The 24,288-nt window shown below is 48.6% G+C and overlaps 1 protein-coding gene and 1 long non-coding RNA gene across 9 annotated transcripts in view; one reads left to right on the top strand and one right to left on the bottom strand.

Moving 5' to 3' along the window:
• EVA1C (eva-1 homolog C) overlaps nt 1-17,631 on the top strand; it is an 81,530-nt gene extending 63,899 nt beyond the window's left edge. For 5 of the 8 annotated variants that reach the window (XM_032476260.1, XM_032476178.1, XM_032475952.1 and 2 more), the window contains 3 exons: nt 7,058-7,138; nt 8,591-8,680; nt 17,058-17,631. In XM_032476260.1, the coding sequence (XP_032332151.1) occupies nt 7,058-7,138; nt 8,591-8,680; nt 17,058-17,434 (548 nt within the window). In that variant the 3' untranslated portion in view covers nt 17,435-17,631. The remainder of the gene's footprint in view (nt 1-7,057; nt 7,139-8,590; nt 8,681-17,057) is intronic. The other 3 variants (XM_032476206.1, XM_032476008.1, XM_032476169.1) reach the window with 1 other exon arrangement.
• Nucleotides 2-23,638, bottom strand: LOC116662572. Its single transcript, XR_004318572.1, has 2 exons — nt 23,574-23,638; nt 2-287 (listed from the first exon to the last, which is right to left on the bottom strand). It is a non-coding gene; the product is annotated as an uncharacterized LOC116662572 (long non-coding RNA).
• Between the last annotated feature and the right edge of the window lie 650 nt (nt 23,639-24,288).

Raw genomic sequence — 24,288 nt, 5'->3', positions numbered from 1 at the left:
CAGCCACCCGAGATTGAGCAATAACAGGTCTGTGATGCCCTTAGATGTCCGGGGCTGCACGCGCGCTACACTGACTGGCTCAGCGTGTGCCTACCCTACGCCGGCAGGCGCGGGTAACCCGTTGAACCCCATTCGTGATGGGGATCGGGGATTGCAATTATTCCCCATGAACGAGGAATTCCCAGTAAGTGCGGGTCATAAGCTTGCGTTGATTAAGTCCCTGCCCTTTGTACACACCGCCCGTCGCTACTACCGATTGGATGGTTTAGTGAGGCCCTCGGTTCGCCCTGCGGGGAAGAGGGTGGGGAGGAGAAATACACCCTTTATGAGCTGCTTCAGGACCTGGCCTCTTGGGAAGGCGGTGATCACATGAACAGAAGGTGTTTTCCGGCAACAAGCCATTGCACCCACCCCACCCCGGAAACCAGTTGTCCTCCATATTTAAGAGCCCTTCCTCCAATGCTTTATTCTTCTTTACGACATTCAAGTCAGATAAGCAATAGAATTTCCTCTGGTCAAAACTGGTTTTAAAAGCACTTTTAGCAATCAGATTGGCGGCAAGCAGGGAGGGTAGGAAAAAACAGCAAATGGGATCAAATCCATGTCCCTGAGAAGAAGGATTTTAATCTGGGTTCTTAGGAGGCTGTAAGATTTATGGGTGTGCAATTTATGTGATGCAAGTTCACTGAGTATTGTTTGGCTGCAAGCTAAGCTTTCAGTCCTGTGTTTAGGCCCTAACATGACTAATTCTCTATGCTGCCAAGAGCCGTTTCATCTACAGACCCCCAGGGTCGAGCCAGCAGGTCAGATGCTTACCTACAACCATTAAATATGGCACGTGATGGCACAACTCTGTTCTCCCAGTATCTTCAAATAATAAAATGGAATTCCTGGTTCATTTGATTCCAATTTTATGAAGCTACCTTTAAAAAAATCAGGTATTAATTACTCTCTCAGGGTGCTGTGGATATCTGGTTGGTAATCCTGACATGTGGACTGGTTTTTGTTTTTTTTTTTAAATAAGTGTAGAAGCAAAGGGAGAGCCAAGGGCATCATAAGAAGAACCTGACGCCTGTGTAAACCAAATTGGGAGAGAGGAGAGGAGTGGGTGAGGAGGCAGGTAGCGTGGGGTGATACAGGAGGGCCAGGACTGGATCCGGCGGGGTCCTGGGAGGAGATGCCACTGCAGGGTTTAAGTCCGGGGGGTCACTCGGTAATGATGTTCAGACTCTTAAAATACCACTCGGCTGTAGGGTGGACGATGGGCTGGAGTTGGGTGGAAGCGGAGACCAGTCAGACAGCAGCAGGCAGTGACTCAGACCGGAATGGTGCCGGAGGACGTGGTAAAAACTGGGTGGATTTGAGAGGCTTGGGGAAGTAGGAAGACATTCAAGATGCTAAAGACATCTGGCCAGTTGTACAGATTGGGGTCCAAAGAAGGTGACAAGGGCAGGAAGGGTGTGTCCCTTGTCTTAACAGGGGGAAGAGGCTCTGGGAATGGGTGGAGGGAGGGCTTCGTGTTCCTATTGCAAGATTCTCAAAATAAGTGTGAGATGAGGTCACCAGCGCTGAGAACGGGGAGCGGGAGGGGTTTGAGGAGATGAGAGAAGACAGGAAGTAGGGGCTGTGAGGGCCGGAGGGCAGACTGACTTCAGAAAGATCAGCAGCAAGGTGCTGAGAGTGTTGAGGGCCTGGGGGAGCTTAGCAGTCAAAATGCTCCAGGACCCTAGTCTGCCTGGCCGTGGCTCCCTCCTTCAGGCCAGCTGCTCGAGATCCGGCCTAGAGAAGAGGGCCCCTCCAGGCTCACTGGTCAGCATGGGAGGGTCTGGATGAGTGTGGAGGATTGCAGAGGGAGGGAGTCCACTTAGGACAGGAGGCTGAGGTCAAAGACGGGACTTTGCATCTTGGTTTAAGATGTGGAACCATGGACAGTGCCCCTTTGTCATGGACCATCGCTGTGGTCCCCCAGGAGTTATTCCAAAGGGAGAGAGTGACTCTCACTAGGAGGTGACTTAGTGTCCAAACAGACTCCTTCTAATCACCTTCTAAGTGTTTGACATTTTACAAGTATTTCTCCCCTGACAGATGGCTCTTCACTGTGAAACCGGAATCATTAACAGAGGATTTGCAATGTCTGCATTATCTTTTAGATCACCAAATGGGCATTAAAGATTTTATACTTAAAAAAATTATTTCAGTTAATGTGGAAGTTGATACAAAAACAGAGGATGTCAGGAATTAATTTCTAAGCAAATCTGTCTTACTTGAGACTCTTTGGATACGAGTGAAGAAACCAGTTTTAGCTGGTTTAAGCCAAAAGGTAATTCAGAGGCAGCCTAAGACCATCTTCAGAAGCTAGCGCAGGAAAGCAAGGTCTCAGGATGGGGCTGAAGCCAGAAACTCCAAGGGGGTGGCAGCCATCCCTCGCGTCTCTCTTCTCTGCTTCCTAGTCCTCTCTCTCTGTCTCTCTCCGTCTCTGTCTCTGTCTCTCTCCCTCCCCTGCAGACCGCCTTCCGCTGAGCCTGGGCTGGATGGCATACCGCTATCTGCACAGCCTGAGTGATTCCTATGTCAGATTTTTATGTTCTAACAATATGAAGACTGGTAGTCTGGCAACCTTAATCCGCAATTTCTGATAGAAAGATATTTAATTGGCTGAGCCGGGGTCAGGTAGCCCCCGCTGTGATCCACCTAGATCAGAGACTACATGATGTGATTATGAACATGGCTGTCAGAGAGGGGCCCAGGCAGCCCCCAACCCAAGTCAGGATGCTCTTACACAAAAGGTTCAGGGAAGATCCACCCCAAATAGAAATCTCTTCCAATGCCCTGCTTCTAACTGCAGTGTCCATCCAGGCTTTGCTGTCCTGCCCGGCAATCCTGGGTGCCTAGCCAGGAGACACTTCACCCCTTGGGTAGGGGGAGGGTGCATCAGTGGGCACTAGGGTTCCTGCCCTCATGGGCTGTAGGATCGAATGTGAATTTCAGGCCCTGGTGACTTGGGAGACCAGGAGGGCTTCCTAGGGGAGGTGCCGCCTGAGGGAAATGAGACCGGATGTGTAGGAGTCAGCAAGGTGAAGGGCAGGTGAAGGCTGGGAGGTGAGCGCAGGAGCAGGACTGGACGGACCTTGTGGGATGGGAGATTAACGCTTGGCTGGTGCATAAGGACAGCGAGGAGCCATTGGAGGGTTTTCTCAGGGGACAGAAGCAATTCGCATTTTAATAGGAACACTCTTCCCTATTTTATAGCTTCTTTTAATCCTACCTCTCCCTACCACACAGCTTTTAGGCTGGACGGATAATTTCAGCATCTTTGTGTGCTCTCAGGGAATGTTTCGAGCTGTGGGCCTTTTGCTTTTAGAGCTGTAGGCAGGGTATCTTCATGTGGCCGAAGTCAAACCACTGGAAGCGCAGAGCACTTGGTCATTAACTGGTCAGGGAGCTGCCTCGCTCCAGCACTCTTCTTTAATGCATGGCTAGATAAGGTTTTCTCTCTCAGTTTTTTATCCAAGTTTCATTATTAGCCATACTTCTTCGACAGGATAGATTTTAGACTTACCTCCTAATAGGAGGAGGCAGACCTGGAGAACTTGGCCAGCTCTCCCCCTCACCTCTGCAGGGAGGGCTTCTCCCCAGGAGCCACGGCCACTGGTCCCTGAGGGTCACGAAGACAGAGGCACAGCTTCTGACAGTTCCTGAGAGGGACGGGAAATGTGTGGATCTCAGCCTGGGGCCCGCAGCTCCTCCCAGGAGATGGGCAGGCAGATGGATGCCAGGATTTGGGAGCAGGAGGGATGATGGTAACAGAATCTGGGGGTAAAAGTGATGGGTGCCAGGATTTGGAGACAAGAAGGATGGTGGCACCTGGATTTGGGTACCTCTTCTCCCTAGGTGCTGGGATAGCGGGACATGAGGGCTGAGTGTGCCAGGATTTGGGGACAGGTAGAATAGGAGGTGCAAGCCCTGGGGATGGAGGAATACGTGGTGCAGGTTTGGGACAGGCAGGATGGAGGGGTGACAGGATTCGGAGGTGCTCGTGCAATCTGGGTACCTATTGAGGGAAATAGTAAAGCTGAGATCTTTTTTTGTCCCAGATATGAAAAATTATTTTGGGCCCCAAGTTCAACCTGTGGAGGCTTCTTTCTTGGATTTTTTTTTTTTTTTTTGTGGAGGTACTAGGGATTGAACCCAGAACCTCGTGCCTGCTAAGCAAACACTCTGCCACTGAGCTATACCCTCCCCCTGAGGCTTCTTTCTTAAAGTTTGCTCTCATCCAAGCTTGACATAGATTTATTCAGCAAAAAAAAAAAAAAAAAATTCTGGAAGGGGCCCTACCTAAATTTAGTGAGCCATTCAAGCCCATTTGAATCTCTGGTCATCTCTGGTTTCACCTAACAGACTTAAGAGGGACTGTCTGGTTGGGAACCACTTTGCCACCTTTATAATCCTTTAAAATAATCCTCTGTCCAGTTCCCAGGGGCTGAGCGTCCCACGGACAGTACAGCATCACAGAAAAGAGCCAGGGCATGCGTGAGCGAGACCAGGAGTTGAAGCTTTGCCTTTTACCTTTGTAGCTGGTCCATCTCTGAGCCTTAGTTTTCCCATCTGCAGGGATGGGAATGATACGCATCTTCATGGGGTCACTATGAGGACTACACAAGAGGCACCCTCTAAACACCCTTTAAAAGCACAGGGTTGGCATGTGGCAGGCACTCTGCGAAAAATGGTTTGCTAGTGTCCTCACAAATGTACCTCAGGTGGAGAGGGGTGGTCTTGAGAGGCAGTAATAAATCACACCCAGTCCCCGGCTTCATTCTGAATCACATTGAAACAGCAGCTACGAGAATCTGACAGGTGTGTTGACACCTGTTGTGATTTCAAAGGTCCTGAAAGATTCTCCCTCTATCAGAGCCATTTTCACGTAGTAAATGGGCAAGTTCCCTGACACGAGCCTGTATCGTACACGGGCAATTTAATGTTTTATTCTGCCAAGTTCATCCTGCAATGCCCTTCCTCTCTGAGCAATTCCTCTTTCTCGCGCTGTCAAGCCTCTGGCACTTGCCAAGAGCCCAGCTCTCCTCGGGCCGTATCTTGAGAACAAGCCAAGAGATGAATGTGAGAAGGAAGTGCCCCTCCTGGCAGAGAGGACTTACTCCCGCTGAGGAACCAAGGGAGTCCTTCTCAGGGTGCAGAAGTGATGGAGAGGCTGTCTCATCAGAAAGCATCTTGGGGCCCCACAGCTCAGCTCTCTGGGGCACTGCCGGTGTCCCAGGATCAGCAGGTCCCAGAGGGCATTCCTGGGGGGCCCTGGACAGCTTCCGCTGCCTCCACCACCGTCACCGGCGGCCCTGGAAATTGACCCCCGCTGCTGATGACCACAAAGGCGCCAGGGCCTCCTGCATGGGGAAAATTCACAATTTAGGAATGTCCTCTTGGTTGCTGATCCTGGGACATCCCCAAAAGTCTTCAGTGAAGCACTATGAGAAAGGAAATGAGATTTTCTTGCCGCTGAAGATGTCTTACCAGCTCTGTTTCAAAAATCAGTACACTTGAACTTGCAGGGTTTGTATTGGCTTCACTTCTATTTCCTGTTGCCACTTCTCCCAGATACCAGCTGAGCTAAAGAACAAACAAAAATAAGCAGTTTTCTGCAGCAAAAACATTTGGTTTCCTCTCCCTCCTCCCAGCCGGCTGCAGGGCACTGGGTCTTCAGAATTCTCGCTTTTCCCCCCATTTGGCTCCTGCTCCCATCTTGTCTGCTTTGCCTGGGATGGTGGGGGGGGGGGTCTTTGAGATCCTGATGGCTTATTCTTAAGGTCAGTTCAGTAGAATCTTTAACCACCTTCCAAAAGTGTCTGTTACACCGCCCTCTCTCCTCATCTTTCCGATGTTTTGTTTTGTTTTGTTTAATAGTACTGAGAGGTTCATTCTAGCACGGAGCCCTAGAATTCTCTGCAGGCTTATTATAGAAGCAATGAGTTAGAGCGCTGTGGACAGAAAGCAGAGCTGCAGCTGGGAGAGGTCAGAGGTGGGTTCTGAGGGGGTTGCACTCATTTGGTTTCACTGTATCTCAGAGAAGTTCATGTTCAAAGTTAACAGCATTATTGCGGTGTGATTTACATACCTTAAAATTCTCCCGTTTTCAGTAAAAACAATTCAGTGATTTCTGGTACACTGAGAGAGCCCCACAGCTGCACACCACACTCCAGTGTTAAAGCATTTCCATGATCCCCCAAAGTCCCCTCCTGCCGGTTTGCAGTCAGTCCCCATTCCCATCCCTGTCCTCGGTAACCACTCATTTACTTTCTGTCTCTGTAAATTTACCTCTTCTGGAGATTTCATATGAATGGAATCGTACCATAGATGGTCTTTTGTGTCTGGCTTCCTTCCCGCAGTGTAATGTTTTTGAGGGGCATCCACGTTGTAGCGTGTACTAGCACAGTCCGCCCTCCGTGCCTGCGGGTCCCGCATCCATGGATTCAACCCACCACGCATTGAAAATATTAAAAAAAAAAAAAAAAATTCCAGAAAATTCAAAAAAGCAAAACTTGAATTTGCCGCACACTGACAACTATTTACACAGCATTTACATTGTATTAGGTATTATCAGTAATCTAGAGATGATTTAAAGCATACCAGAGGATGTGCATAGGTTATGTGCAAGTCATACGTCATTTTATATGAGGGACTAAAGCATCCATGGATTTTAATATCCCCAGGGGTCCTGGAATCAGTCCCCTGAGGATCCCGGGGGATGGTTGTACTTCATTCCTTTTTATTTCTAAATATTATTCTGTTGCATAGATCTACCATATCTTGTTTATTTGCCCTCATTTTGGTTTTTTAATACTGCAAAAGAGGCCTAAAATTTAACCCTTCTGGAACATTTGATGATCACGTGGGTACCGCTGGTGTCTGTGTATGAGTGAATCTGACAAGCAGAGTGAGTGATTTATGTACTGATTTGAAAACTGATTTCTTTTAATCTTACCTGCATTGCATTTTAAAGATACATTAAGCGTATAAAGTATTTACAGTGTTTCTTTTTGGTTTTTAGTCCCCAAGAACATCCTCTCAGCGATTGATCCAGCCGTTGCCAATCTAAAACCGACTTTGAAGCAGAAAGATGGTGAATATGGTAATTTTTATGGCTTACTCCCAGCATTTTCCTTTAAGTAGGGGTAAACAGCCCATGTGAGCGCAGGTGGGTGCACACGGGCCGGGATGGAAGGGGACATCAGGAGGTGTGGGAGCTGCCAGCGCCGAGGGTGGTGGTGCTGTGGCAGATGGTTGCAGATGGTGGCCAACATTTTGTTTCGTGTTTTAAATGATAAGTAGGATAAATCCTCCTTCCACTCCCTCTCTTGTTTCCTAAAAGAAAAAGAGAGATCTGCTCAGAAATAAATCTGGGGTTCCTGGATCATATGATGGAAACACAGTCCCATTGGGGACCTGAGTGGGCCAGACCCAGGCTGGGCCCGCGGGCCTCCATCCACATACATATCACCATCTTCCTGAGGTTTTCACGGGACTTGTGTAAATAAGGAGATGAACGTTTTGGTTTTCTTATCAAATCTAGAGTGGAATTCAGACCCTTAGGGCTCCTGATAGGAACTACAGAGGCCTTCAAGACATTCTGTCTAAGAGATTGTGCGTTGCGGGTTGAGAGTTGATCTGGTGTTAGTTTAATTAGATTTATGAGGTCTCGTCCCACTAAGTAGAAAAGTGTGCTTGATGTGGAACATGGAGGAAAGCACCAGGAAACAACTCTCCCCTAGTCTCAAAGCTTAGGGATAGGGGAGTGGGTATAGCTCAGTGGTAGAGCACATGCTTAGCACGCACAAGGTCCTGGGTTCAATCCCCAGTACCTCCATTAAAAAGAAATTAAAATAAATAAACCTAATCCCCCCCCCCAAAATAAAACTTTAGAACAAGCTTAAAGATAACCAGTATTAATATCCTACACTCTCCTCATGGTGCTCCTCCAGCTCTCCCCCAGGCTCTGCATCTCCCAGCCCCACTGCTCCTTTTAACAGGGCTCCCACCTCGATCCTATGAATATCCCCGACCCTCTGCCCAGAGGCCTGAGAGCTCTGACATTCCCAGGGGTCCACAGAGCCCCATCATGGCAGCTTAACCAGGCAACTGAAACCAGATCTGCCCTGCATTTTGCTGTCATTTCCAAAAATGTAGCCCAACACAGCCTCCCTGCATAATCCAAGGCCTTCTTACCAGCTGCGGCCAGCTGCGGTTATGTAGGACACTGTTAAATCTCCCAGAGGCATGATGAATGCCGTTGCCTTTAGGATGGGAGAACAAATGTGCTCCCTTCTGCAGTAGAGAAGGTAAGTGGTACCTGAAGTTGGAACCAACACATTTTAGAATTTCTAAATCTCTTTTATCACTTGATATTTTCAGAGCCTGCTTACCAAATGCTCTTCCTGGCTTAGTCCTCTGTAATTTAGTTAGAAGCCCACTTATTGGATTTCTATGACTTTTTATTTGTCGTCGCAGTCCTGGGTTAGGAACAAAATGCATACTGTGAACAGCTGGAGTTAATCAGTCTTGCATTTTTTTGTGTGTGAAACAGGTATAAACTTTGACCCAAGTGAACCGAGGGTTCTGAGGAAGGATGGAGTTATTGTCAGCCACTCCCTGGCGGCATTTGCCTACATTAGAGGTAGGTCAGTGAACTGAACCTTCCTAGATGCTCATGGATTTGCTGAAGTCTTCACACAAATGATCTGTTTAGTTATAACACTTGGATAGCTAAAGAAAAATGACTTTGAGTTTGACACAGCAGCTGCTATCTTCTACAATCCAGAACACAGAGGCCCCTGAATTCAGGCACAGTTCCCACAGGGCGACCAACAAGAGAACCACATAGGAAGGTAGCAGACGCAAAAGTCACGCGACATAGGAGCTGGGCTGCCTGGGAATTTTCTGCTTTGCGGAGTAGGAACCAGAGGAATGCACTTTCCAGCTCTAAAATTTGGGAAGGGCATCAGATTATTGAATTCCACCCTTGGCTGGAAGAAAATTGAGCCAAAAGCTGACTTAGTGAATAAAACAGGTCATGCCCTGCGAAGGCAGAGCCCCTTTCTGAGTCACCAATGTTACGTCTGTCGGTTGCCAAGGTTTCCCTTGATAATCTTAGCCTCGAGGATCAATCAGACTCGGCCCTCCTTAAGTAGGGGAGGCAAGATTGCTCGTCAGCGAGCAGGGTGCCTGCCATCCCTCCTCACCAGCCTCTCCGCTCACCTCTGGACAGACTGTATTTTGGAATATTGCCTCTGCAAGTTTCGGCAATGCCTGCCTGGCTCTGCTCAGGGAGCCAAAAGCTCTGAGGCCTTTTGTCAAATACATGGTAATATGATGCATGGCAGCATTCCTTACTCAAGGCCTGCTGAAGCGGGGCTGTTTGGGGTGAGCCTTCCTCAGAGGAAAATAAAGGCCTGAGGAAACATCTCAGCACAGGAGGTGGAACAGTGTCGGGGTCCTCTGCCAGCATCCCTCTTGTGTGGCTGTGGTGTGGTTGCTGAGAATCTTCTCTGAGAATCTTCTCTTTTCTAACCACCCTCCCATTTCCATTTCTTGCTGCTCCCAATAATTATCGAAGTTAAGAGATGTAACAATTTTTATTGTCGAAAGTATCCCTGTATTTCCAAGTGCCTGGAGAGCCCCTTGGGGAAAGACACCATGAGAACACCGCACGCAGGGCACAATGAGGAGGCTGCTCACTGTGCTGCGGCCGTTCCGGGCCACGTCAGCTCCCCTCAACTACCGCCCTGGTCAGCTCAGGCGGCCATAACAAGATACCATGGATTGAGTGGCTTAAACAACAGAAATTAATTTTCTTCCAGGCTGGAAAGCCATGATCAAGGTGCCAGTGGGTTTGGTTTCTAGTGAGAGCTCTCTTCATGGCTGGTAGACCTGAGTCATCACACAGCAGGGAGAGCAAGAGAGAAAGAGAGTTCTTGGTGTCTCTTCTTGTAAGGACACCAATCCTATTGGATCAGGGCCCCACCTGTATGTCCCCATTTAACCTCAATTACATCCTTATAGGTTCTGTCTCCACATACAGTCACATTGTGGGTAAAGGCTTCAACACATGAGTTTGGGGAGACACAGTTCAGACCATAGCAATGACTGTGAGAGAGGGACTGGGATCCCTTATTCTGCACACAGGGAAGCCAAGGCTCAGAGGAGCTGAGCTATTTGCTTGAAGATACCGAGTGGCCAGTGGCAAGGCAGGGTTCAGACTCAGCTTCTCCAAGAGAGGATACCCTGCAGAATTTTGAGAGATGGAAACCTCACGAGCTGGAGTGATCCCAGTTAACTTCGCTCCATCCTTGTCTGTCCTTCTACACGTTCATCACTCCCAGAAGTCGTTGGAGAGATTTACTGGTTAAGTGCCCATGTCTCCGCTAGACATTAAGCGTCTCAAGGGCAGATGTTTGTCATCTTAGTCATTGTCATTTTCCGGTGCCTGGGACAGAGCTGGCACTTATTAAGGACTTAATAAGTGACTGGATGGTGAATCCTCTGGTGTCATGAGCCATCCTGCAGCTGATTGTCACCCCACATTTGCTATTTATAGGTATTCAATTTTAAAGAAATAAAAGGACTCAATGGGTTATTTGGTTTTATTGAGGGATGTTTAGACACATTCATCTCAGCAAGGCACGACCAAGCCTGAATTTCACGTCAAAGGAAAGAGGCTCTGAACACACTGTCAGGTATTAGTGAAATGGAGTCACTACTAGAAGTGGGTGGTCACTCTGGATGTGGTCCCCAGCCCACTGCTCCTCGTCTCCCAGCAGGTCAGCCCACTGCAGTGAAGGGCAGGATGCCAGGCTGAGCCATCTCAACACGAGCACCACCCTCATGGTCGCTAGAAAGCATCGCCCCAGCCAACTCTCAGACGCATCCTCGTCCCCATGTAGGGATGTGATCTGAAGACCGGACTGGGGTCCCTGGGCACCCACCCAGGGGAGGAGGCCTTTCTACAGGAGAGGCCTCGGCCAGAGCAGTCAAAAGTGAGCTGGGAAGATTCTGGCAAAATCAGCCAAATAAACAGTAGATTGAGCGAATCCAAAAGCATGTTTCCCCAGGTCAGGCTGCAGGTAGCGTTGCTGCATTAGTGCAGCCAAGTGCACATAGGGGACAAGAAGACTAGAAACAGAGCTGAGGGGCTTGTCCCAGGAAGGCGAGACACAGAGGCTGGCAGAACAGACACGAAAATGTCCAAGGGTCCTGGATAAATGATTTCTCTTTGGGCCATTTAAGTGGTCTGTGAAATGTCTTCTTAGGAGCTTTTGAATGTACCCTCCTGTCAATAATAGAGACCCACTCCTTGAATTCATTCTTGAATTTAGATCATGGTCTGAAGCTCATAGAAGATTTCTGAAATTAGGGAAATGGAAAGGAGCGTGCGTGCGTACATGTGTGTATGTGTGTGTGTGTGTGTGTGCTGGAGGCTTGGGGAAGGCAGTTTGTTAGCTGCTCAGACATCGCACCCCTGCAGCTTGTGCGGAAGGAGACTTCTGTAGATGGACTTGCTCGGGACTTGATGTCTGCCATCCCACCTAGCTGGTGTGTCACTGCACGCCCTCCGTGGCCTAATGTTTCTGTCCCTGCCTTGGGCTGGGGCTGTGTGTGTCTTCAGCCTCCGGCAGAGCTCTCTGTGGACTCCCAGGGTGCACGGGTGCGAAAGCAGCACGTCTCCTGAGTTGGGAAGGTATCATTGTTCCAGATGAAAGGGACTCCAGGATATCAGACAAACCCACATCAAAACAGAAGCATAATAACACGTTCCAAAGTTGGAGTTACATGATCCCCTGTCAGGGAGGACGACTGGAAATCAGCATCACCTTGTCACATAGGTGTGGACTCTGAAGTGTTCCCACGGCCTCCAATCTTGGCTTCCACGACAGAAAGTTATTATCACATCCCTGAGTCCTGTCAGACCAGGCCCCATACGCTTTGTGCTTTCACCCGACAGTAGCAGGGCCCCACGGGTGGAACCCTCGCCCTGGCCTCTCGGTGTCTTATAAGTTTGAGCTGGAGCTTGTGTTGGCTTCAGATCTGAGGGTCCAGGCACCTAAGAGGCCACGGGCCGCCACTGGGAGAGTCCCGAGGGCTTGCTGCAGCTGATGAAATGCACAGCATTCACTTGAGCCTGGAATGAACCGAGGCTAAAACGAGACTCATACCAACAGGAGCACAGTGTGAAGATTCTGTTTAATAAGGAGACTAATGCCTTTATTTTTCTAGAGTCTGTACTAGGAAAAGAGGTCACAAAAGCCTAAAGTGGTCCAATTATTGCCCTTAGTGTAAAGCCTGGGGCCGTGGAGGGAGCGCTGGCCCGAGCTTGGGGTTCCAGCCAAGTGGCAGCTTTGGACACAAAAAGGGGCTGAAACAGGAGGAGCTGGGCCAGCTCCCTGCCAGGGCTCCATCTAAGCAACATCTGGTGGTTCTGCGACTTCAAACTAGTTGGTTCAGGTGACTTGGAAGCCTCGTTTCCAATGGGCTTGCTAAGATGGCAGGATCTCAGCAGACTTGTTGTAAACGTGGCCTGGAGAGTGATCACTGGGCAGGAGGCTTACCTGAGCCAACAGACACTGAGGATCTGATGGTTGAGAGGCTCTCCTGGAAATAGAATTCAGACCCTTACTCCCTAGGAACAGAGGGAGAGGAAGAAAGGTTGCTAACACGATGGAGCCCCCTACACAGGGCTCCAAGCCTAGTGCTGTAGACCTAGGACCCCTCCCATCACGCACTCAGCGGATGACTGTGTCACCCCTGCTATGCACCGGACACTGGGGATTTGGTGAAGAACAAGGCAGTTTGGCCCCAGCTTTCATGGAACTTGCCTTCTATGGGGCAATAAAGGACAAACACAGCAACAGAGTGATATTCGAGAGGCTATGAGACCTAATGACTGGGGACCTGGTCCAGACTGGGGCTGGGGACACAGAGGGCTGGATGAAAAGGGGAGACAGAACATTCCAGGCAGAAGGAACAGCACGCGCAAAAGCACAGATGTGTGAAGCTGTCTGGCCCCATGAGGGCTGGAGAGAGGCCGATGGGCAGGAAAGCAGAGAGCAGAGGGTGGGTCTTGGGATTTGAACTTGGAGAGGGTGTTTGAACAGGCCAGGCCCTAGTAAGCATCATTGGCGGTAGTCAGGATTCGATTTTTTCTTACAGAAGGAGGGGGACCATTTATAGGTTTTAAGTAGGGCAGTAATGTGATCTGCTGTGCATTTTTAAAAAAGATTACAATGGCTACAGTGGGAAAGATGGATGAGAAGGGAAGAGAGGAGAGAGGGGACCAACTGGAGGCAGGGAAGAAGTTTTATCATTCCTGTTTTCTAGATAAATTCACTAGCTCCAAGGACACCTTTGTGAACATGAAAATACAAGCCAGTCACCAGGAGATATTCACAGTATATGTGCTGTCAAATGATTATTATCAAGAATATATAGAAACATGTTCCTCTGTAACTACTATATATAAAATAACAAGTTTTTACTGTATAGCCCAGGGAGCTATATTCAATCTCTTATAGTAACCCATAATGAAAAAGAATATGAAAAGGAATATATGTATGTACATGTATGACTGAAACATTATGCTGCACACCAGAAATTGACACAACATTGTAAATGGACTATATGTCAATAAAAAAAGAATATATATAGTTCCTATATATATTCTTTTTTCTGATTTTTTAAGTGTGCAGGGTTTTTTTTAATTGAAGTATAGCTTGATTTACAATGTTGTGTTAGTTTCTGGTGTATAGCATAGTGATTCAATTACATATATACATATATATATTCTTTATATGTAAGAGGGAAAGCACAAAAAACCCAGTTTAAAAAAGTGGGACCACGACATGAGGCAGCATTTTGAGAAGAGGGAATGGGTGAGCATCTGAAGAGATGTACGCATAACTGGGGATCAGGGAAATACAAATCAAGCCATAGTGAAATGCAATTTGATTCCCATGTGGTGGGGAATGAACAAGAAGCCTGTCCGTAGCTGGTGCCGGAGAAGCTGAGGATTCCCAGGATTCGTCACTCGGTGCAACCACTTTGGAAACCACTTTGGCAGTATTTCCCCAAATGGACATACCTTACAGCTCTTCCAAATCCCTCCCAGGGCAGGACCCGAGAGAAACCCTTGCCCTTGTCCACCAGCTACAGTTACAGGAATGAGCACGGCTACAAAAGAGCAGAAACCCCACAGCAACCCAGATGCCCACCAGCAGGCGAGTGAGTGAATAAACTATGGTCAAGACAACAGAACAGCATGCGGCAATATGACGTTAAGTAAAAAACAAAACAAATGCCAAGCGCCAAACTGTATCTGTAGTGTTACACCCTTTTCATAAAGTTTTTAGGAATACACAGAGATGCAATAAACTATATAAAAGGGCAAGCAGGGAAGGAATGACCGTGGAATTCAGGTGTTGGTTACCTTGATGGGGGAGGTGGGGCAGGGGAGAGGGGAACCCACAGGGTAGACACAGGTATTGTCAAAGCCCGAGCTCCCATTTTGGGAGGGGGGGGCTTATTCACAGAGCAGGTACTGATTACAGAATTTCAAGTAATTAATCAAATAAATAAACATAAAGGAAGGCCACGCATTGACTGACAAAGGGAACATGTTGCATCCTGGGAATTATGATTCTTTTGATTCCGTCTGCCTGGAGACCTTAAGAAGAAACAGGGACAGGAAGGGAGAGAGAGGGAGAGAGAGAAGGACAGTAATTAGCCCGCAGTTACCCACCTGTCTGGGGGTGGAGCGAGACCTTGGCCCCTCCTCTGTCCTGGCCTGAGCACCTCGTTTGCCTGCGACACCACCGCTGGGAATGATGGCTTCTGGGACGAGGAGAGGAGAGGACTGTGGGTGGTCATTGTTTCCCAGAAGCTTGACCAGCACAGGATTCTTTCTGCCTGGAGCTGACCTTTCCCTCAACTGGGATGTCTGGAAAAGGTTACAAAAGGGTGGGACTCAGTTTCCCCATCCACAGCACTCCTTACAGGCACTGCAAGAAATGATGGCCCCAAGCATGCTGGGATGGGGTTCAAGGCTTATGCTTTCCCAGGAGAAGGAGGGGATGAATTGTGGCTGAGTTGAAAGCCCACATCAGAGTAGCATGAGAACAGAAGGGACTGGAGAGGACAGTGGCTGGGAGGCTTGGGTGGGTGGGGATAGGACGCAGCAAGACAGGAAAGGAGAAGGATGGAAAGGAAAAGGAAGGTGAGAGTGAGGTCGGGAGTGAGGAGTCCACTCCTGGCAGAGGCTTTGATGTGCAGGGGAGAAGGAGAAAGGATTTACCCCATCAGATCAGGGCCTCGGGTCTTAGCATCATTTTGTGTATTATGGTTTAATGACTGTGCCCCAAATGCCAGTGTCTCCCAACCCCCATTCTACCACCACTCCCAGAAATGAACATAGCACAAAGGATATGTGTCTGTATTTGACCACATCTTCAAAATATCATGACCATTAGGAAAAAATACATTGTTATTAACAGCACTACAGACGCAGCTCACCGCCCTTCCCCCAGCCAAAATCAATTTTGAGCTTAGACTTCTATGTCTTAAAGGGAGTGATGAGATTGTGCTTGCAGGGCCAATGGCAGCAAAGGACATTTGAGTCCAGTGACTCCGCCAGTGACTTGAGCTGTGAGTGAAGGAAGCCGAATGGGGAAGTTTCAAGTTTCAAGAAGATAACGTGTCCCACTTAGATCTCTCCCGTCAGATCACAGTGGCTGGATCCCTTGACGGGAAACTTAACAACCCTCGAGTTCTGAACCTCCAGTCTGCACCTCTGGGGAAGGACAGACGCAGCAGCAAAGATAGCAGTCTGCAGTATTCGAGTGTAGTGAGACGGGAGGCTGTGTGCCTGGAGGAGGATGGTTGTGTTGAGAATTTGGAGCAAATGCCAGTGGTTCTCCATGCACGTTAGCAGCTTGAATCTCCAGACCTGGGTTCCCATCCTGACGCCACCTAAAGAGGCCAACTGAGCTGGACAGTAGCTCCCCTTCTGGGCCTCAGCTTGAGCCTCTATATCAGGGATCCACAAAGTATGGCCCCCTGGCTGATTTTGTAAATAAAGTTTTATTAGAACACTGCCACACCTGTATCATCTGTGGCTGCTTTCATGTTACAACAGCACAGTTGAATAGTCTTCAACACACATTGTGTGGCCCACAAAGCCTTAAAATATGTATTATCTGATCCTTTACAGGAAAAATCTGTCAACTCCTGATCTACATTATGAGGGCATTAGCTGGATCATTACTTCCCAAAATGGGAGTACTAACTCCACAAGGGGTACACAACTGAAGAGTAATAGTCCTTTCCACATCGGGTTAGTGTAACAATTAGCCATATGTAAGGCTTTAGACCAGATTCCATAGTACAAATTAGCATTAGTTCTATTTCTATTATTATTATACAATGATTTGGATGTAGAAAGAACTACCAGAACCTGTATCTATATTTATTTTTTAATCTAAAAGAAATTACGCTTTGTAACATTTACTATATTAGTTCTTACATTTGTATGTATACTTTACATATAAATTAATTTTTCAAAATTTACTACTGTTAATAATAGCTAACAGTTTATTGAACATTTACTATGTGTCATTGAGTGCTCTGAGAGCTTCACAGAAATGAAAAGAGAGGGGCTTTTAGCTCCATTTTACAGATGAGGGAACTGAGACACAGGGAGGTTACACACAACTAGTAAGTGGCAGATCTGTATTTGAATACGGGGGTCTGCCTCTCAGTCCCTCTACTCCTCTGCTATGTGTCCTCTTATAAATATACATATATTGACTATATACGCTCCAAACCTTTTTTTTTTTTAATTAGTGGAGGCATATGATCAGTTAGGTGTGGATGGTCTCAAAGATGCTCTCCAGGGCTGGCATTCTACATTAACCGCCTGCCTGGGCACTTACCTGTTTCTATGGGACTCTGGCCTTATGAAGACTGACAGTTCCTCCAGGTCCTGATATGTTTTCTTTTCCCCACAGCCCACCCTGAGAGAGCCGCCCTGCTGTTCATGTCCAGTGTCTGCATCGGGCTGGCACTCACGTTATGTGCCTTGGTCTTCAGAGTGTCCTGCACCAAGGACTTCCGGGAGCTGCAGCTGGTGAGGGAGCACCTGGTGCCAGGAAGTGACAAGGCCGAGGAGGACAGCCAGGATGAAGACGGGGAGGAGGACTCCTCTGACTCTGATTTTCCAGGGGAACGGTCAGGATTCTGTAGGACTACATATCCTGTCTACAGTTCTATAGAGGCTGCAGAGCTGGCAGAACGGATTGAGCGCAGGGAGCAAATCATCCAGGAAATATGGATGAACAGTGGTTTGGACACTTCACTCCCAAGAAACATGAGCCAGTTCTACTGAAAACTAGACGCATCTTGATGCTACCACACTTCCTGAAGAGGGAAGGAGATCCAAAATGCCCCTCCGGTTCTGTTTCACTTGTACCTTCTATGAAGGAGAATTTGTCATGTCATCCAATACTGGGGAAGCCAGAAAGCTCTTAAAGGGACATTTCAAACTGTTTACAGCACATTTCAAAATAAATTAGGAGGGAAGAAGTCTTTGTTTTCTGGATTTATTTAAATTCATGTCTATGGGCTAACAGAGTTCACATTTATTGAGCACTTAGAAGACCAGGCACCGTTCTAACTGCTTTCATGTATTAAGTCATTGAATGCTCAGGACGGCTTTGTGATATAGTGCTGTCATTCTCATTTTATAGATGAGTAAACAGGAGATCCTTATCTATCCACAAAAGAATTATACTAATATTCAGGATGGCAAGTATGAGTTCAGTCACTACGTGTTCACTGGTGGTAGATTTTAATCACTAACATAATTTGTTTAGAGAAGTGGTTGGCAAAAAATTTTTAAGGGAAAGATAATAAATATTTTAGGCATTGCAAGTCATATAACCTCTGCCACAACTACTCACCTCTGCCACTGTAGCTCAGAAGCAGCCACTACTTCGTAATGAATGAACATGGCTGTGTTTCAATAACTTTATTTATGGAAACTAATTTGAAATTGTTTCACATTCATAAGAATGTCACATATTCCTCTTTTTTTTTTTAATCAATTATTTAAAAATGTAAAAGCCATTCTTAGCTCATGGTCTGTACAAAGATAGTTAGTAGGCTGGATTTGGCCTGCCACTTGATTTTGTAAATATAGTATGGTTTTGAAAAGCCTAAAATATTTACTCTCTTGACCTGTACAGAAAAAGCTGGCTGACTCCTGGCTTAGAGTTTAAAACTGCAGAGCTTCTAGTGGTAAAAACAATCAACCAGATTCCCCAGCAGTCCTGTGGGCAAAGAGCAAGTGGAGTTACCATTCAAATTATTGCCAAAAAAAAAAAAAAAAAGTGTCCTACCATATTAGAGGGAGGGGTCCATGAAGGAGCAGAAGAAAAAGGAGTTAAGGAAACAGATTCCTGGTGAAAGAACTGGTGATGGTTTCCTTTAAAAGGCTCCCCCTGGTGGACAGGAGGCTTATAATTATGACGGACAATAAGATTTTTTTTTTCTGTCTTGTCCCAGTGGGGCTTAAAGCATAAAAATGATGGTGTTATATCTATCTCATATGCCTACTCTCAACGAGGTCTCTCTGCTTTATCACATCAACTGTGCAAGCAGGCATATGTAAATGAGGAAACTGAAGGCTGACAGATGAAGTATTGGGGCCAAGTTACATGGTGCACAGTGCTGGAGCCAACACAGTCACCAGGTGATCAGGAAATACTAGCTGTTCCCTCAGGAACCCGAGAGATAACACTTACGACAGAAGGCATTTCTTTCAGTTCCCAGATCCTGGGGGTGAAGGGCCCATCCGAGGAACAGAGAAGAGGGTGGGTGTAGAGGAAACAGTCTGTCTCTTGTCAACCAGCCCTGCTGCCCAGATTGGGGAAGGGCTGCAGTTTTGTTTGTTTTTTGTGAATTCAGTGTGTCTTAGTTCATTTGAGCTGCTATAACAAAAATACCATAGACTGTGTGACTTAAAAACAACAGAAATTTATTTCTTACAGTTTTGGAGGCTAGGAAGTCCAAGATCAAGGGGCCAGCAAATTCAGTATCTGGTGAGAGCCTGGATTCCTGGTTCATAGTTGGTCATCCCCACATGGCAGAGGGGCCTGGGAGCACTGTGGGGTCTCCTCCTTATCCTTATAAAAGGGTATTAACCTTATCCATGAAGGCTCCACCCTCATGACCTGACCACCTCCCAAAGGCCCCGCCTCCAAATACCATCACATTGAGTGTTAGGGTTTAACATGAGTTTTGGGGAGACACAAATTTTTAATTGACACTAGAGTTGAAATTCACATGAAGCAGAATTAACCATTTAAAGCACACAGTCCAGTGGCTTTTAGTATATTCACAATGTTGTGAGACCACCACTTCTGTCTAGTTCCAAAACATTTTCAGCACCAGAAAATAAAACCTCCTCCCCATTAAGCAGTCACTGCCCACGCCCCTCTCCCTCCAGCCTCTGCCTTCAGTTTCTATGCGTTTTCCTATTCTGGTTAGTTTATGTAAGTGGAATCACACAGGATGCAGTCTTTTGTGAGTGACTTCTTTCATTTAGCATAATGTCTTCAAGTTCATTCCTGTTGTAGCAGGAATCAGTACTTCCTCTTTTTTTTACCATGAATCACATTTCTTTGTGTTGACATGCCGCATTCAGGCATTAATTCATCCATTGGTAGACATCTGGTTGTTTCCGCCATTAGCTATTGTGAATAGTGCCCCCGTAAACATTCATGTGTGGTTTGTTTTTTTTTAAATTTGGGGGGGGAATTAGGTTTATTTATTTTTTATTTTAATGGAGTTACTGGGGATTGAACCCAGGACCTTGAGCGTGCTAAGCACACACTCTACCACTGAGCTATACCCTCCCCCACCTCATGTGTGGTACTTTAACAGCAGTGAAATAACATATAAACATGGCAGCCACAGATAAAGTTGATGAGAAATCTCGTGGATTCCACTCAACAGAGGGAAAGGGGGAGTGACAGTAGAGGCAGGGTGACACCCCATCTCTCAACCCCTCTGCCAGTGTCAGACTGTGCCTCCCTTACACTCACCTGTGAAGGTGAGAGGGTAGAGACTGGTTGAGATAGGTGTCATACGGACAGGCTGGGGGTGGGTGGGTGGGGCTGGGCAGAGGCTGAAACTTCTCAGGACTTCACGTCCCTGAGTCCTCCATCCATAATGTAGGGGAATGGGAGAAGTTGACTGGGTGAGGATGACTCATTTTCAGTCTGTCGTTAGAGACGAAGATGAATCTAATGAATGAGAGAATGAACATATGGCTCCTTTGTCTAATTTCTTTGTGAGGATTTTGTTCTAAACAAAGAGCATCCTCATCCTCTGATTTCCTGAGCTCAGCAAAAACCACATTGGTACCGTCCCAGCTCCCAGGCAGCCTGTCCCCGTGGTCTCAGTTTCTAGCTCCCAAGCAGCATCTTCTCTGGCTCCAAGAACATAACTACTGTCCATCTGGTGACTTCCTGCGGCTAAAGAGAACATGGCAGCTGAAGATGTCCACTTTTCCAGTTGGAAAAAGAGCTATGCCCCCACTGACCTCAGTCTCAAAGCTCTTGCTGAACACCACAATGGGTTTTCCCTTATCTGAGTCTCCCCCCAGCCCCCCCACACAGGCACACCCTTCCCAGGTCGCCCAAGAAGGTGCTGGAAGACAGGCTGGCCAAGGCGAGGGTCGCTCTTTGGCCTGTGCAAATGCAGTGAGTGAGTTATTTGTATTTTCTGAGGCCAAGAGAAGAATGCTATGTTCTTCTCATGGAAGGAGCTGCAGGGTCCTGCTGAGAATGTGTTTGGATGGGCACCAAGCCTGGAGGAAAAGGACCGAACCAGATTTGGATGAGGGGTTGCTGGTGGAGCGTGGTGGCTGGCAGAAGGCGCCGCAGGGAACTCCACCCCGAGTGTGGGGCACACCTGGGCTGCTGCTCCTCAGCTTTGTGCATCTCTGGGCAACCGACACCCTGCTGTTTCCAAGCTGTGCGGTCCCGGAAGTCCTGTGAAAAGAGGCCAGTTCTCGGTGGGAGGTTTGCACATGTCCCTACTTCAGTTACTTGCTGCCAGTGCTGACTTTCAAGATGTGAGCTGCCTGCTGTAAAATTCAGCCCTTCTGGGTACACAGAGCTTGCCAGCGGGGCTGCTCCTGCTCGGTCAATGCTGGACCAGCTGCTGCCGCTTCAGGGAGAAGCAGAACACATCCAAGGACCAAGCAGTTCTTGGGAGGCCCTGTAAGCAGATCCCACAAGTGGACAGTGTGTGACGCTGACCTGCGCAGCTCCGTGCGTCGGGCCTGGCGGCCCCCGGGGACTATGAGGGGCCCGTGAACAGCCCACAGGTGCCCTCTTCTGCAGAGAATTGCCCCTTCGCCATTTTTGTCTAACAAAAATACCACAGACTATGAAAAACAGTAGCCCATGAGAAACAGAAGCTTATTTCTCACAGTCTGGAGTCAGGCAGTCTGAGCGCAGGGTGGCAGCAGGGGCGGGTGGGGGCCCTCTTCTTGGATGCAGACTTTCCGCTGTGTCTTCACATGGTGGAAGGGACAAGGGGGCCTCTTTTATAAGGGCACTAATCCCATTCATGAGGGCACCACCTTTGTGGCCTAAAAGCCTTCCGAAATACCATCACCTTTGGGGGTTAAGATGTTAACATATGAATTTGGGGTGGGGGTGACGCAAACATTCAGACCATAGCAACTTTCTTATAAGTATTTCTCCTGAGAGCCCTGCTTCAATAACCCACTCATTCGAGGATCTCGGGAAGCTGACCTAAGACATCCAGTGTGAGGGGCCTGGGGGCATATCCATCCCTGTCAGGCCATACTGCTGGCACACTGTCACCCGCAGCCTCAGCAGGAGCCAGAGTGGACGGAACATCGGGGCCCCTCCCCACTAGCAAGTGATGTCAGGGAGCAGCCAGCCGTTCACACACCTGGCATCTGGTGAGTCTCAGAAGGCGGCGCCCACAAGGGCCCTCATTCAATCTGCTCCTGCCCTTCTTCGTGGGGGGGGGGGGGCGCCTGTTCCTGGGCCAGGTCACCTGGGGAACCACGGCCTGACGCTGAGTCCTCCCTGGCAGGCAGGGGAGCTGAGAGAGAGTTCTCATCCACTCTCCCTGGGGCTGGTCTACTCTCAGCAGCCCGTACGGTCCAGTGGGGGCCTCCTGGAAAGCACCACTGCTCTGAAGCTTTCACCCCACTCCCTGCCCTCACCCAGACTCTGGAACGCAGACGTCAACCAGACTAGACATGACTCTGTCCCAACCCAGGTGCAGGGGCCCTCCTGCTGTGTTGCCCTCTTGTCTCCCAGCTGCTGTCTGACTTTCGTCCTGGCTTGGTCTCAGATTGACCTGTCTGTGCCTCAGTTTCCTCATCTGTAAAAGGGGCATAATAATAGTACCTCCTTCCTAGTGGTGTTGAGAGTGACTGTGCCTCACACTTTAATAAGAACCAGCATAAATGTAAGCTTTTCCCATCAATTATTTCTTCTTCATGAGGGTCAGCATCCAGCCCGGCCAATCCTGCACCAGTCGTGCTGCACTCGGGGCAGCTGACAGAACTCAAGGGCAAAATAAGAACAGGCTGCCATTGGGGAGAACAAGGCAGCCCCTGCGGTTCTGCCTCAGAGGGGAGTTTGGAGGAGGAATGCCTCTGTCTGCAGGGCTCCAAGGAGAGTGTCAAGGCCTGACCTTCCTTGGATTCTTCGGCCAAGTCAATTGTGAAGTCTCCCACACTTGGGCTTAAAAGGCCAGGCCCCGTTTTGGCAGGAGAATTACAAACCCGGAACCATGGTCACTTGGTTTTAAGAAGCCCATTGTAAGCCTGACCACCAATGCGGATTTGGCCAAACTCCATCCCATGACTGGACGGTAGCCTCAGAGATTAAATCCTAAATAAATACTCCAACCAAATGCCCTGCCGACTGGAAGCCATACTGGTCTATAGCTGGAAATAAGGCAAGAAAGAACCATGATAACATCAACCAGATAAGGGAGAATTCAGGAAGCCAGCTAATCACTATCCAAGGCCATTACATTCTTTGTGGGAGTTTCAAATCAGCGGGCCCTTCCCTGCGGGGGCGGCGCTAGGCTCCCTGGAGAGTGAATGAGACAATATCTAGCCGTGATGCTGATAATCCAGGACTGTGCTGTCCAGTACGGAGCCACCAGCCACACGTGGTTCGCTAAACTTTTAACTCAGTTAATAACATTTAGAAGTCAGCTCCGCAGTCGCGCTAGGCACACGTTTAGTGCTCGGTGGCCACGCGGCCAGCAGCTACTGCCTTCGACAGTGCAGACAGTTCTGCTGGGCAAGGCCAAGCTACTGCCTTAAATCAGCCCCAGAGACACACGCCCAGCTCACCGTAATGAAAGCGGATATTTCATTAACAGCCAAGGCTGTAATCGGATCAAAGTCACAGGCACAGAAACGTGGGACTCAGGTACCACCTACTCCCACCTCTGCTCACCCCCTTGGGGACCGGCACACGGCCCTGGTGGCCCAGCCCTGAGGGCTCTGTCCTCCTGGCACTTGGTGCAGCACAAGCTTTGTGGCCACTAACACCTGCAGAGCCACGGCCTCGGGGGTCGTGTCCACCTCCTCCGCCCTGGCTGCACACAGCCCGCAGCGCCCTTTCGCTCTGGTCACTTGCCCCGTGGCAGCTGCAGCCACCAGCCCCACTTTGGGCACCGCTGCTGCTGTTAATTGCCCTTCCTCTGTCTCCTGCGAAGGGTGTGGCTTCCTAGAAGAGCCAGGCCCTCTTCCTCCTGACCCAGCAGGAGACCAGCTTCCCCAGCAATGGTCCAGAGAAACCTCAAGCCAAGCCTTTCTCACACCGAGGCCCTGCCTCCCCATTTCCCAGGCAACGGCCACTGGGTCCACGAGGCCCACCCCTCCTGCCCTTCTCTTCCTCTTAACCTTGGTATCTGCCATCTCTTTGCTGAACCTGTGAGCAGAGTCAGCGCAGGCCCTTTTCTGTATCCTTTGGAGGTTTCAGTTTCATGAGACAGAGTGTAAGAAGGATATTAAATGGTCAAATCAAATGGCCCTGGGAGCCCAGAGAGAACAATTCTACCCACCGGGCTGGGGAGGCTTATTGGAGATGGTGCTCGACGGCGGGGTCCTCAGGAACAAGCACAATTTTCAAAGGTGCTGGTGGGGAAACTGGGGATGGAGAGAGGAGC

This window comes from Camelus ferus, chromosome 1, assembly GCF_009834535.1.
Source record: "Camelus ferus isolate YT-003-E chromosome 1, BCGSAC_Cfer_1.0, whole genome shotgun sequence".
NCBI lineage: Eukaryota > Metazoa > Chordata > Mammalia > Artiodactyla > Camelidae > Camelus > Camelus ferus.
This window is presented reverse-complemented; position numbering and strand designations above follow the sequence as displayed.